Source organism: Anabrus simplex, chromosome 5, assembly GCF_040414725.1.
Source record: "Anabrus simplex isolate iqAnaSimp1 chromosome 5, ASM4041472v1, whole genome shotgun sequence".
NCBI classification, from domain to species: domain Eukaryota; kingdom Metazoa; phylum Arthropoda; class Insecta; order Orthoptera; family Tettigoniidae; genus Anabrus; species Anabrus simplex.
The window spans coordinates 454,326,604-454,341,165 of record NC_090269.1 but is presented as its reverse complement, the minus strand read 5'-3'; the positions used below and the strand labels follow the sequence as shown (position 1 = coordinate 454,341,165).

Here is a 14,562-nt window from a genome sequence, read left to right as displayed (position 1 = left end):
CGATCGTTTTTTTTATGCTGTATGTGGGTTAACTTGGTAATGCGATGGCTTGCAGTGTTGAACTAATGTCGGGGTTTTCTCTGTTATAATTTGGATATTTAATAAGTAGTTTCTTGCGAGTATTAACTGGTTCTGTAACTGAAATGCTTATTCTGATTTTTACTATTCTGACGTTCCTCCTTTGCTAGAACTCATTTAAGTGATACATCGTGGCTACTTTCATTTCGGATAACTAAAGACAGTTCATAAAGAAACTATTTTCATTCAGGGACTGCAGACAACTTTTCCGGATATCATTGAATAATTAGTGTAAACAATCTTCCTCCCTGATTAATTGGTTATATACCAAGTGAAGTTATGGATTAAAATTTCATTGCGATTGATTGATAGTTAATGGGATACCAGTGTGTGAAAAAATGTATATTCTTTTATCTTAACAAGGATTTTCTTGCCCTACATGTATTTAAAAATATATTTTCTTTGTGTCTTGTGGGACTTATGCTTTTCAAATATTTTAAGTTCTTTCATTTAATGAAAGTTTGGTTCTCTAAAACTTGGACGTGTTATTTGATCAGTATTTTACTTAAATGGTTTGCCGCCTCTGGCCTACTTCGTTTTCACATTTTAAGACAGTACTTATGTTGGGGACAGATATGGTAAGTGTGGTTGTTGTATTTATTGCTTGTGTTGATTGGTCCCTGGTCGCGTAACAAATGTCGCTGTAATTACTTGGATATGTGATAATATGGTGCTACAAATTCAGATACAAGTGATTTTATTTAAGTTGATGGGAAAACGAACACTTAGGGATATACAAGAATCAAATTTTCCTACTTATCATACATTGATGTAAACATTTTAGTCAATTCAAAGAGCGAGGTTCTTCTTGGAAATATCTCAGGGGCAGATAAATATTATTATACAAGTATTAAAGATCAGCCAACAAGAAATAACATTATCTAGATAATGCTGAAACAAGTAATCCCTCAAATGATCTTAAGAATACATTTCTTGTCTGATCAAAAATATCTCTGTCTTCAACTATAATAGGAAAATAATCAGGGAAATAATTAAATCAAACATTCCAGAATGCTCAATGATAAAAAAATGTTATAGCCTTGAATTATATACTCACTAGCAGAAAGAAATTCCGAACAGATGAGTTATTTTAAAGCCATTGATATATTTATTGTGAATTTAAGCTTGTTCCTAATATATGCTACTGCAAAAGTAAGAGTACTAAAAGCTATATTTTTCATCTCACAAACATTACGAACCTTGGACTGTTTTTAGGGCATCTCTGAAAACAAGAAAGGAACAACTTAATAAAACATTTTACAGATCAGAAATATAAAGGAATGTGCCAATGACAAATTTAATCACAATTTTAAAAGTAAATGTAATACAGTGAAACTGGTAGGAAAGTAACAAATGATTTCATTGTATAGAAGGCAGAAAAGTTTCAACATGAAGATAAACTTGAGCCCCTTGAGAAAAATGAAGATATGCTTGCCAAAATCAAATATGCAACATACAAAGTATGAAACGTTTACACATAGGCAAGTTTCTTTCCTAGTGGCTTTACGTTGCACCGACACAGATAGGTCTTATGGTGACTATGTGTTAGGAAAGGCCTAGGAGTTGGAAGGAAGCAGCTGTGGCCTTAATTAAGGTACAGCCCCCCCAGCATTTTTCTGGTGTGAAAATAGAAAGCCACAGAAAACGATCTTCAGGGCTGCCAACAGTGGGATTCAAACCCATTATCTCCCAGATGCAAGCTCAAAACTGCGCACCCCTAACCGCCCTGCCAACCCGCCCGGTCATAGGCAAGTTTTCAAAACAATTACAGAACTTAAAATCTCCAAGACAGAGAAGAGACCACTATTGTCTGATGTCACTCATCAGTCATCATTTTCATGAAGGTATCTCCAGCATTTGATTACCAAGTTTTATTTTGAAATCTCCTTTATTTCACTTTATCAGCTCAGCACATTGTTACATTCCTAAATCTGACTTCTACAGTAGGGCCCACGAGAGTTGAAGTCTGACGTTTAGCGCCACCGGCGAGAAAAAGTTGACTAAATCTGCTCGAAAATGGTCTGTTGCTATGGCAACGATACCAGAGTAGCAACATTTTAGGACGCTATCACCAGGTGGGTTGGCTTGCTCTCAGTCGCTTTTGTGATGTTATTCCGAATGGTACTGTTTTAGCTGTGCTAGTTGTTGCTGCTTAATGTGTTTGTTTTCAGAATATTATGTTAGGCATTAGTTTATTTCTTTACGTTTATCAGTGGCTAGTTGTTCAGTTTTCCTAGTTTTGTTCGAATGTAGATGTTAGCGGTCTTGTAGTGTGACTATAGTGTTAGTGTGAAGTACTCCATCATTCGTTAAGAATACGTGTAGTTTTATTTGATCGGTTCTTTTGAGTGTTTAACAATGACTTCCAAGTCAAAAGAAACGCCAAAAAATACAACTGGCCGAGGTGTGACTGTTCGAAGCCAGGGAAGAGAAATGATTGTGTCAATGCGGGATTTCTTTGAAAGGGAAGCAGACAGTATTAAGGAAACAGGATCTCCTATAATACCTTTCAACAAAGTTCAGGTCTCAAAGGTGAAATTCACTTCCCCTGCAGAGAAATTAACAACTCCAGGTAAAAATAGGCCTAGATGCGCGAATATTACGAGCATTGATTCATTCCAGGAGGATGCTATTCGTCGCCATGCGTATGATTATTAAATTAGGCGGGAGCATCCCACTGTTAAGAAATTATTGTCCTCTCTGAAACGGAGTACCGTAAGTTATCTCGTGGAGAAAGAACGTCTCTGCAGAGATTATTACACAAAATTGGTTTCAAGTACAGGGGAATTAATGGAAGGTTTCATTTACTCGAAAGAGGTGACAAGTAACGAGCAGGATAGTACAGGAGAGGATATGGATGGGATAGAGCCTCTTCTACATGACTGACTGCTGTCGGCAGAGCAGTGAGTATTTAAAAAAATATTTCGGTTCAGTGCTTTGTGTACATTACATGTCTGTACATTTTATTGCTATTTTCTGAGCAATTACGGAAGAAAGTCTAAATGTCTTCTTAATTCCATTAGTCATTCATATTCTGTCCGACTCGTTGGCTGAACGGTCAGCGTACTGGCCTTCGGTTCAGAGGGTCCCGGGTTCGATTCCCGGCCGGGTCGGGGATTTTAACCTTAATTGGTTAATTCCAATGGCACGGGGATTGGGTGTATGTGTTGTCTTCATCATCATTTCATCCTCATCACGACGCGCAGGTCACCTACGGGTGTCAAATAGAAAGACCTGCACCTGGCGAGCCGAACCCGTCCTGGGATGTCCCGGCACTAAAAGCCATACATTTCATTTCATTCATATTCTGACTGATTTCTTTTCTAGATGAAGTATCGTCTTCCTATTGTGTTTATTATACCATAGTTTATTCCTGAATTGTACAGATACCATTAACAATTGGCGTTAAATAATAAAAAACTATTGATGTTGGTAGTGTTGTTCTATACTGTAATTAACATGTGCATTTGTTGAGGTTATTGTCAGAAACTGGTGTTTTTGTTAGTGATTATGAAATCTTTTATATATATATCGATAATGTCGTGTTCTTTCTAAAATGCCGGAATTATTAACATGAGCTCAGGAACCGGTCAAGGGTAAATTAATTCATCAGGCCTAGGTCTATATGTTTTATTAAACACTCAGCCCAAGTGAAAGGGTGGTAGGCCGCAAATGGAGGTAACTATGACAACGCAGCGTACTTCATAGTTACAGCTTTCGCCGCTCACCTGTTAGACTTCAACTCTCGTGGGCCCTACAATAAAAGGTTGCCATTGCATCTGTGTTGCTTTTCTCACATGGATTCAAATCATCCAATATTTCAATTTCTAATCAACTGAAGCATGCTGATTCCTACACATTCCACAAACAATTTATGCAAAATGAACCATGAGGGTTCCTAGTGCCACCTCATGATAATAAACATTGAAGGTGACCATATATCTTAGAAGTAAGACAATTTCACAATTAATATGACATAACTTTCAGCACTGATAGAGCAAGAAATTACTGTGTTTACATGTACAGAAGGATTTAATTTATTCTGGCGTGTGATATATCGCGTCAGTTACCAATTTAGGTTAACACCAATAAAATAAATATGAAACCCAATAAAGAAAAGTCAACTTTTGCTCCTTTGTTCTGACAATCTGAGAGATCTCATTTTGCTATCCAAGGTATTTCCACAAGAGGAGCACATGAGCAACTGTGACTGGAGAGAAGGCCATTGAAATGAGGTTGGTGCACAAACACACTGCCAGTGCCTGAGCAGCCTCTCGCAAAACCTGCTATGGGGAGGCTCTTTTCCATATCAGTAAAAAGATATACGTGAGCCTTCATGGCTCAGACAGCAGCGCGCCAGCTTCACACTGCTGAGTTCCGTGGTTCAAATCTCGGCCACGCCACGTGAGATTTGTGCTGGGCAAAGCAGAGGTAGGAGAGGATTATCTCCAGGTACTCCAGTTTTCCCTTTGATTCATTCCAGCAGCACTCTACAATGTCATTTCATCTGTCATTCATTAGTCGTTGCCCTAGAGGAGTGCGACTGGCTTCAGCAGCCGGCACAATTCCTATCCTTGCCGCTAGATGGGGCTTCGAACATTCCACTCCTGACCCTGTCAAATGACTGGAAACAGGCTGAGGGTTTTCATTTTCAGTAAACAGATATGTCAAAACATCCGAGAAAGGGAGGTGCATTTTAACATCAGACATTTCCTACAGATGTATGGTCATTCAGCACAGTGAATTTCCCATACAAACCTTATGAAAACACTGCAGTGAGTAAGTCATGTGAGGAAAGCAACGGGGAAACTACCTCACTCTTCATTGCCCTAGTACGCCTCTTCAGTGACACCTAGGCCATCTATGACAGCTAATGGTGAACCTGTTGAGGATCAAACCAGCATTCGGGCTGAATACCTAACATACACATACGAGAAAGTCATACCATATTCGTACAACAATTGTGGCCGTTCTCTGCTGAGCATTTGTCCCACAGGAATAGTTAAATATACCTGTAACTATATCGACAAGAGGCAGACGTACTTCACTACCTGCATATACACCCGACCGATTCGGAACAAAATCAACTAAGCAGCACTCTGCGCCTGAGCTACTTGGTTTGGCGGCTTGTGGAATGAATACGCATGTGTCTAGAAAGATAAGACTTAATAGAGAAAGCACTCGAACACACACCACATTTGTACGGCCGTGCTGAAGTATGTGAGAGCATATGACTTTTAAGAGGCGTTTTCTGTGAGAAAGCCCTGCCACATTCCTGACATACATGTGGACGTTCGCCGGTATGAGTAAGGACATGACTTTTAAGAGTAGCCTTCATTGAATACGTCTTTCCACACTCATTACAACGATGCGGTCGCTCACCAGTATGGGTTAACATGTGCTTTTTAAGGGTACTGTTCTGGGAAAACGAACTACCACATTCCTTGCAAAGGTGCGGACGCTGGCCGGTATGCGTGAGCATATGTTTTTTCAGAGCTGAACTATCATAAAAGCTTCTAGCACAGAGATTGCAACTGTGCGGCCGTTCACCGGTGTGGGTTTTCATGTGGCTTTGAAGAGAATTCATCCGAGAAAACATACTGCCACATTTATCACACACAATCGGCCGTTCATCAGAATGAGATACGAGATGTTTTCTTAAGTCAGATTTGCAAGAGAACATTTTTCCGCAGTCATTACAACAGACACAGAGTTTCGTATTCTTCGATGATATAAGGTCTCCAAGACACGTGATTGCGTTTGATAACATTTCACTCTTCTGAAGTTGAGGCGGTCGAGAAAAACTGCTAATGCACTCGCTACTGTGGGATTGCCCTTCCTTGTCGCTTTCACTGCAACAGCACGGTTGTTCTCCAGTATCAGTTTGCAAATCACAGATCAGCCCACTTTGGGCTTCCAGTGCCTGGGAGCAAATATCATCGCCTGAATCCACATCCTGTATATCCGCCGGTCCTTTTGCCAATACCGCAATGTTGTCCACACTGAAATAGAAAATACTTGTCACTATTTCTGAGGAATAGAGAAAAATAAAACTGAACGTAGTACTGAAGTATTTCTCATCATATTAAAAGGTAACTTCGCCACAAAAAGAACACCTGAACAACTTTACTCCACAGGGAGTAGGCAAACAGGCAGAAAGATGTTTGTAAGGCAAACATGTCAAATACTGTAAAATGCAATGGCGACAGTAAGAGGTGTTGCTGAAGAGGAAACATTACAGAAAAAATGACATTTCATATATATCCTCTGTGTAACACTCACCAACACTGTTGAATAAAATTAAGATCACCAAATCCTGCAGATTCGTGCCTTTGACCCTTACTAAATCCCTTTACGGTAGAGAGCAATGACATAGATGCAGTATTGAAGAGGCCTTCATCGTGTGGAGTGCTCCAATTTTATCAACATAAAATTTAAACTTAAACAAATCACACAGTTTCGGAAAATATATATTCAAAACATTTGCGAGATGGTAAGCTCAAGCTAGTTACTCATTTCATGCATAATCACAAAATTCTATAACTGGTTATGAAACGAGATTTACAGATAAGATCGCTTTTATGTCAGTTATAGAATTTTTAAGGGGAAACAGAATCCAAGAACAAACAGGTTCAAATGCCTTTGGAACAGCAATCATATACGACAAAACTTGATGGATGTCATCACTGGGTTTACATCTCCTTGAGAATATCTCCATGCTAGCCTTCAGATACAGAAACAGTTGATACTACCTGTCAGAAGGGTACATATCTATCAAATACGACAATAAGAGAAACACTAGAAAAGCAAAATTATCTTGCAGAAGCTCGAAGACCTGAACTACAAGATTCCCCATCAGCAGGCTGTGACATCATAGGAAACTTCAATATTAATCTGGGGAAAGAACGAATATATCGCGACATGATATGACCTTATAAAAACACATAAATGCACAACGATTAAGCCTCCAATTGAACAGTATAGGTTGCACGAAATCTGTTTATATCTACAGTGTTTCCAAGAAGGCAGTGATACCAGACCACTTGGCAACCATCGAACTCCTAAGTTGGTTCATTCAAGATAGACCATGCAGTGGTCAGTGCAAAACACAGTAAAAGTTATCATGACTGTGAGAATTCAATAAGGCATGAAAAAGACAAAAGGCGATCTTAAGGGAGAAGGTTGCTCTGTTATCACCAAGGTGGACTCTGACCATTTCTTTACAACCTATGGGTCTGAAAATGATCTTCCATGTGCTGGCTTTCCACAGACACTTGGCTAAGTGGGCAAGTGTTTAAAGTAGTTCACCAGAAATAGTTCCCCAAATTATAAGTGCTATCTAATGTAGCACCACCAATAACTTATCCTCAATTCCTTCTTGACAGTAAAAGATGCTTTAAAACTGACATTTTCAAAGTGAAATTAGTGACTGGAACACTCTGAAGTCCAGGATCTGCAAATCTACCATTAACCTCAAACAATCTTGAAGGAAGCAACGTGGTGAAAAATTGAATGTGACCGTGTAGTCCATGAGCAAGCCAGATGAAATGTAATGTTATTTGTTTTACGTCCCACTAACTACTCTTTTACGGTTTTCGGAGACGCCGAGGTGCCGGAATTTAGTCCCGCAGGAGTTCTTTTCCGTGCCAGTAAATCTACCGACACGAGGCTGACGTATTTGAGCACCTTCGAATACCACCGGACTGAGCCAGGATCGAACCTGCCAAGTTGGGGTCAGAAGGCCAGCGCCTTAACCGTCTAAGCCCTCAGCCCGGCCCAGATGAAATGGAACTCAACTAGGTGAGAGGAAGACTGGAAGGATTTAACTACAGCGTAGAAATCTCAAGTAAGACCATCAGACATGTCTAGCTAGTTGCTTTACGTCGCACCGACACAGATAGGTCTTACGGCGACGATGGGAGAGGAAAGGCCTAGGAATGGGAAGGAAGCGACCGTGGCCTTATTAAAGGTACAGCCCCAGCATTTGCCAGGCATGAAAATGGGAAACCAGGGAAAACCACCTTCAGGACTGCCGACAGCGGGGTTCGAACCCACTATCTCCCGGATGCGAGCTCACAACTGCGCGCTCCTAACCGCACGGCCAACTCGCCCGGTATCAGACAGACAGGCATGTCAAGAGATGTTATGATTGATGAAAACTATCAAAATTGGACACGGCTAAACAACACCAGGAACTTCTGCAAGGACTTCAACGCGGTAGTCCCCAGGTATACACTGATTCACCATTTCTTATTTTCAAAATTCCGAAAGCTTCAGCAAAGGCTACATATAATAGATCTATCAGAGATCCACATGCCATCTGAAGTACCAATTCTGCAGCAAGCCACAACTGCAATCAAATGCCTCTAGAACTAAAGGTTGCCCAGAGAAGATGGCATTATTGCCATAGTTCTGAAAGCTTGTAGCAGAGCAATTTTCAAGACCATACACTTGATCCTACTTGACTGCTGGAAGATCAGCAGGATACCTAATGACTGGAAAACATATCCTATACACTCATCACAGGAGAAAGTTGACCGAAATTATGTTAGGAACTACTGGGGCATATCACTTCTAATAATAGCTCATACATTACTCTGCAGGATCCTACATGAGAATGCAGAGAGGCAGTGCAAACATATTCAGTGAATATGAGAGTCCGTTCGGGTTTCAGGCAGATCTAAAAACCTCAAGAGCATTCTATAACTGAAATGGCAAGGAGACTAACACTGCAATGGAATTCGTCTTATTCAAGAAGGCTTATCACTTTATCGACTGCCAAAAACCCTTCTCAGTGCCATGAGAACGAGGTGTGGATCACAGGTTCTTTAGTGATAGCTGTATGAACTGCTAAAGAACTGCAGAAAGGGCACAGCTTTAGGCATATGAACAAAGAAGAAACTAAAAATGATTATAAATATGGCTAACTGTAAACAGAATAAGGGTTAAGAGAATTGTTACATCTTTGGACGTAATAATATAAAAACGCATCATACATCACTTCACAGATTAGATCTAGATTAGACTTATTTATTCTGGCAAAATCAGGGCAATTTGACCCTCTCTTCCTAGGATTATGCGATGAAATGTATTTGCAATAAGAAGGAATAAAAATTACAACTAATTACTTATTGAAATCTCAATAAAAATAATGTTGATAATGAAGGGATAGGTGGTGATGAGAAAGATGATAATCACGGAGGAATAACAAACTGCAAAAATATAAATATATGCAACAGAATCCTTACTGTATTGCAGCATCAAATAAACAAATTACTACTTGGAATTGCTACTGCTAACAATTTACAATTTAGAAAATTCGGTTGTTGTTGAGGAGATATCTGACACTAGCAGTCCCCTGAGCTAGGTGGGTTATTCCACAGTCGTGATGTAAAAATGACAAAAGAGTTTTTGTATTGTATTGTCCGATAGCATAGACATTGATGACCAGTTAAAATGAAAAGGATTACAAGGAGGAGACGATATAGAGAAATTTTTGTGAAGAATGCGAAGTGCAGATGTTAGTGATAACCAGCCAAGTTCATTATAGGCTGGGATGATATGGTCGTAGTACCAAAGATCGCTTGTGTAAATCACACAAGCTTTATTATAGTTTATCAGTAAGCATTGCCGACGAGATAGCCTCGATTGTTCATTGGTTATTGTAATAATACTATTGACTTTACATCCCACTAACTATTCTTATGGTTTCTGCAGATGGTAAGGTGCCAGAATTTTGTCCAAGAGGAGTTATTTTGTGTCCGTAAATCTACCAACACGAGGCTGGCGTAGGTGGAGTCAGAAGGCCAGCGCATCAACCATCTGAGCGACTCAGCCCAGCACTGGTCATTGTCATCAACTAGCTAATAATCATGGAAATGGTTGTTATTGTGTAAGTAAGCTGCAAATCCACTGGACCCACTATTCACCAGGACGATGATAATAAATAAGACTATCGAAATAAGAAGGAAAATAACATCACTCCAATAATGAGACAAAAGGCGATCTCAAGGGAGAAGGTTGCTCTGTTATCACCAAGCTTGAAGAAAAAATGTGATCAGTCCGTAACACTTAACATTACACTGATTACTATTGTCAGTTGACATGCTCTGTCACTTATACCAATAGGAGGTAACCCATCAATGAAGGATACAAAGCCAAGTAACAATAATAACTTTATTTATAGCTCAACACAAACCCCTGATGTCGACAACTGCAAAACATATATACTTGCTTCTTACAGGGTGAGACCTGTAAGGGGTAACATTCTTCCAGCACGTGTGTTGTCATACCATTCCCATATGACCATAGAAAACCCATCAACCTCATTGAATGGATAATCAGATTGAAAAAACAGATAGAAAAAATAAAACCCAACAACATTAAGTCTAGAAAATATTCCACCTCAGCCTGTAGATATGCATTCTATCATGTTATGATATTGCGCTTCAGTCTCCGCAATTCAGCCTCATCATTATCTCACTGCCAATTACATTTAGAAAGATACATGACTTGAAACTATACTGTTCAACACTTCCTTAGAAGTCATGAAATGCACTAATCTCACTGATTACTGCTGTATAGGAAGCAATCCCGCCATACGAAAACTTACAGCAAAGTAGCTGAGACTACATCACTGGACGAGCAATATGGGTCATGTGGCTATAGCATCATTCACTCACACAGACAACTCAACTGAAGTACATACTGTATATATTGCCTTTGACAGTTGAGCATTTTCAAATGTGCTTTGAAAATTTACCAATGTACCTTGCTGACAGTATCACTAGTGAAAAAACAAATAACAACATTCTCTTTCATGTCTCTTAATGCTAACAGTGAAGATGAGCTGAGTACCTACCAAAACACTGTTTACCTCAGTGCTCAGATAAGCATGGGATAAAGACTCTGTAGCTAATTCCACATTAACTCACAAGACTCATATACAACTTCTGAACTAATCACATTTCAAAATATATTTCTGCTGATATGACATAATTTTGGATTGAACAAAATAAGAGTTTTATGAAATAAAGTACTAAGTATCCCAGAGTTAAAATCATCCTCTAGTACTCGTAAGTTGCCATAGAGGTAGGGAGTACTTGAAGAGATGCATTTTAAAGTAGAGCATTCAAAAATCTGATCTTCTTACAGTCTGGGTAAAATCAATGAAATGAAGGATAAGCACAGTTCCTAAACCAAACTCTGGGCATTGTGATTATAGGTCTAAACAAATTGCAGAAATAACCAGAAATTAAAGGAACGTCCCTCTGTGACCCATCACGAAGCCAATAACGGTTTTTGATTCAAGATGGAATTTCACCCAGCAGAACTGACAGCGTCTAATAGATATAATCATTGGATGTGCCAACTTCTTTTGGTGATTTTTCAGGATTTTGGAATGTATTCATGAGGAGAAGACGGCGTATATGCAATATCAGAGCACTGACTGCTGTCAAAGTATGAGAGCCGATGCATGCCTTTGTAGATGCTGAATCCCTTCTTCTACAAGACGTTGCGAATGACTATCTTTACACTGGTCACTCTTCAGAAAAACTTCCCCGTTTGGGAGTGAATGCTGGATGCACTCAGGATGACTTATTCATGTTAGAATAAACACATCACAAATTAAGATAAGCCACTGGTGTTACTGTCAAGTGGCAACAATGGTACGAGGGTATTTGAAATGAGCAGATAAAAGCTATGTTATGTGCAAACTCGATGGATGAAGCTGTACGCATAAACTAGCTTTGGTGCTGCAGTTGAATCTAACAAGTTAAATAGAAGTACAGATGTGGCCAGGAAGCGTATGAAAAAGGGAGAACCACATGGCGATGGTTAGACTCAGTCTTCAATGATTAAGTGACATCAAGTATGTTAATGAACATAGCCGCTGAGACGTTCCTGACTCGCTTAGTTACTTTAAAACCATATAAATCTGAATTAAAATGAACAATATGAAAATTAATATTCATTAAATAAAATACACAATCGTCGGACCTTGTATTCACACTTGGTTCTTACCTGATTACTTACACATACACTATTTGATGGCGCCAGCTACAACTCCGTGCAGCAATAATAGAATGAGAATCTTGAATATCTCTAGGGTGTGGGGTAATAACATACCATATAGATTCTGGGAAAAGGAGATTATCGTTTTGTTTCCCCACTAAATTCGACGTTATCTACTTCTACCATTGAAATAAAACGATAAATTAATTTGATAGAACAAAATATACTCTTAAATTGTATAGAAAAATAGCAAGACCTGCTGCGATAAAGCAGATGAGAATATAAAATTATGACATTACAACTGAAATAAACTCGGCATTAAATTTGAATTCTTCTCGACCGGACATTTTAAACTTATATACAAGAAAAGTATCCCTCACTGGTTCACTTTACTATACCTTCAACACTTTGAGTGTAATTACGACGTATTCCTTTGAGTTGGTGTTTTGCTGTAGGTGTATCAAGCCTAATTTGGTGATGTATCCTTTTTGTTTCACTTACAACTAAGTATCCATATGACTCCATATGGAATCCGTCCATATGACTTCAACTAACTGACCGACTGAGGCCTCTCCATCCCTTTAACTGACGCTATAAGGCGCTGGTCCTAGTATTTATAATCTTTAGTTGACACACGCAATCTCCAGAAATTACAATTATATTCCTCCCACCTGGCTCCAAATGTTACGTGCAATAGTGAAATTGCCTGGGGCGGCTGTAGGTATCTTCAAAAGTGAGCTCACAGCTAAATGCACACAATGACAGCGATGACTCGGCAGTTACGCTAGTAGTATTGCAATGTCAAAACTTATTACAAAGCATATCCATATATGGTATTATGTAGCAAGTCTTACTTTACATGGTTAAATGCTAATATTCACACACACACACACACACACACACACACACACACACACACACACACACACACACACATATACATACAATAAATTAAATGCAATCACGCAAGCGATAATTTTTGCAGAATTGAATTGAACATTAATAATAATAATAATAATAATAATAATAATAATAATAATAATAATAATAATACAGTTATCACCTTGTAACGTGATTTGCACCGTTAGAATTCGCCTCCCTCATAAATAAATCGAAGAACAAAGAATCGATTGATTTATGAACAACATGATGCCCTGCGAGAGGAACGCGCTATGGATTCAAATCGAGCGCCGAGCGCGCAGGCATCACATGAAAGCGAGCGCTGCTACGGAGTGCCAGCCAAGGCCAAGTGACGTCACACGTCATTTCATCACGAACGGAAGGTTAAATCGTAATTTGGGGAACGTCACCTTGCAGGCCTGGTCGACAAATGCTACCACCCACAATGTCGGCGGAAGGATGGCCTAGATACGAATTTTTTAAGATGCTCATATTTCCAGTCTCGCCGTCAGACCTTGGGCAATAAAAGGAGGTCCCCAGTGTGTGTGCGATCGAGCACATCGTCGTCGCTCGTTACTCTGCCCGGCTTAGGACCGGGGTTTTGAAAGTATGTAATACGAGTGTTGAAAGCCTTCTCTGTGAACTCTAATTTCGCGTGTAAGCGAAAGCTTATTCGCTGTTAATATCGGTCTGTCGAGCCGTGGAACATTATTTCGTTTTGTGAATTTTGTAATTGAAGAGACTGTACATTTTGAAACTGTGTTTAAAGGACTTAGGGCATGAAGACTCTCTGTAGGGGACCAAGTATTTGATTTTGACAGTCTAAATCCAGCTTCAATTGGTGTGGCCACGGGCTTGCAATCAGACATTCGAAAGCGATCAAAGATGTCCATAACGTAACCGTTATTTCTAGGGGATACGGGATTCATCTCGAGACAGTACTTAATGTCTCCTAGGTCTTTGACCTCAAACAATAGAAATTTGTGGACCTGGTCAATTTCTCTCGAGTTCCGTGACAAAAGTAAAATGCCCTTCACATAGACGCTCGAATCGCCGGGCGATGGTTTGACACCAGGGCTCGTTCAAGCGTCGGTGCCAACAGCTTCAAGCCGTAGCCTTTTTAATACGGCACATACACTCCTTGTTTAACATCTTCAGCATCCTCTTGGCTTCAGCTACGATCTCGGATGTTGCATTACTTTCCTGTACGATGAATTCGAGTATTTCTCTGGTGTAGTTTGGTACTTCCAAAAAGATTTCCTCTTCAACAATTCCATTTAAGTATGCAGTTGCTACATCAAATTGTTGGACATACATTCCATGATGAGCAGCGAGCGAAATAGCCATTCGTATTGAGCTGAGTCGTGCTACTGGTGCGAATGTTTTAGTCTAATCTATACCTGGCCACGACTCTAGCCTTCCTTCTTGTGATCTCGCCAATTGCTCCGTACTTATTTCTAAGGACTACACGGCTTCCAATCGTCGTCCTATTTTCTGGGCGGTCTACGAGATCCCAGGTCTTGTTTCTTAGAACATCTGCCATCGCCAGCTTCCACTCATTTTTCTCTG

General features: G+C 39.7%; 1 protein-coding gene across 2 annotated transcripts in view; it reads right to left on the bottom strand.

The window, feature by feature from the left end:
• Positions 1 to 994: 994 nt before the first annotated feature.
• LOC136875119 (zinc finger protein 782) overlaps positions 995 to 14,562 on the bottom strand; it is a 183,997-nt gene continuing 170,429 nt past the window's right edge. Inside the window, exon 6 of one of the 2 annotated variants that reach the window (XM_067148860.2) lies at positions 995 to 1,300. In XM_067148860.2, coding sequence (XP_067004961.2) covers positions 1,270 to 1,300 — 31 coding nt within the window. In that variant the 3' untranslated portion in view covers positions 995 to 1,269. Of the gene's footprint in view, positions 1,301 to 3,693; positions 6,081 to 14,562 lie in introns of those variants that run through there. The other variant, XM_067148859.2, reaches the window with a different exon arrangement.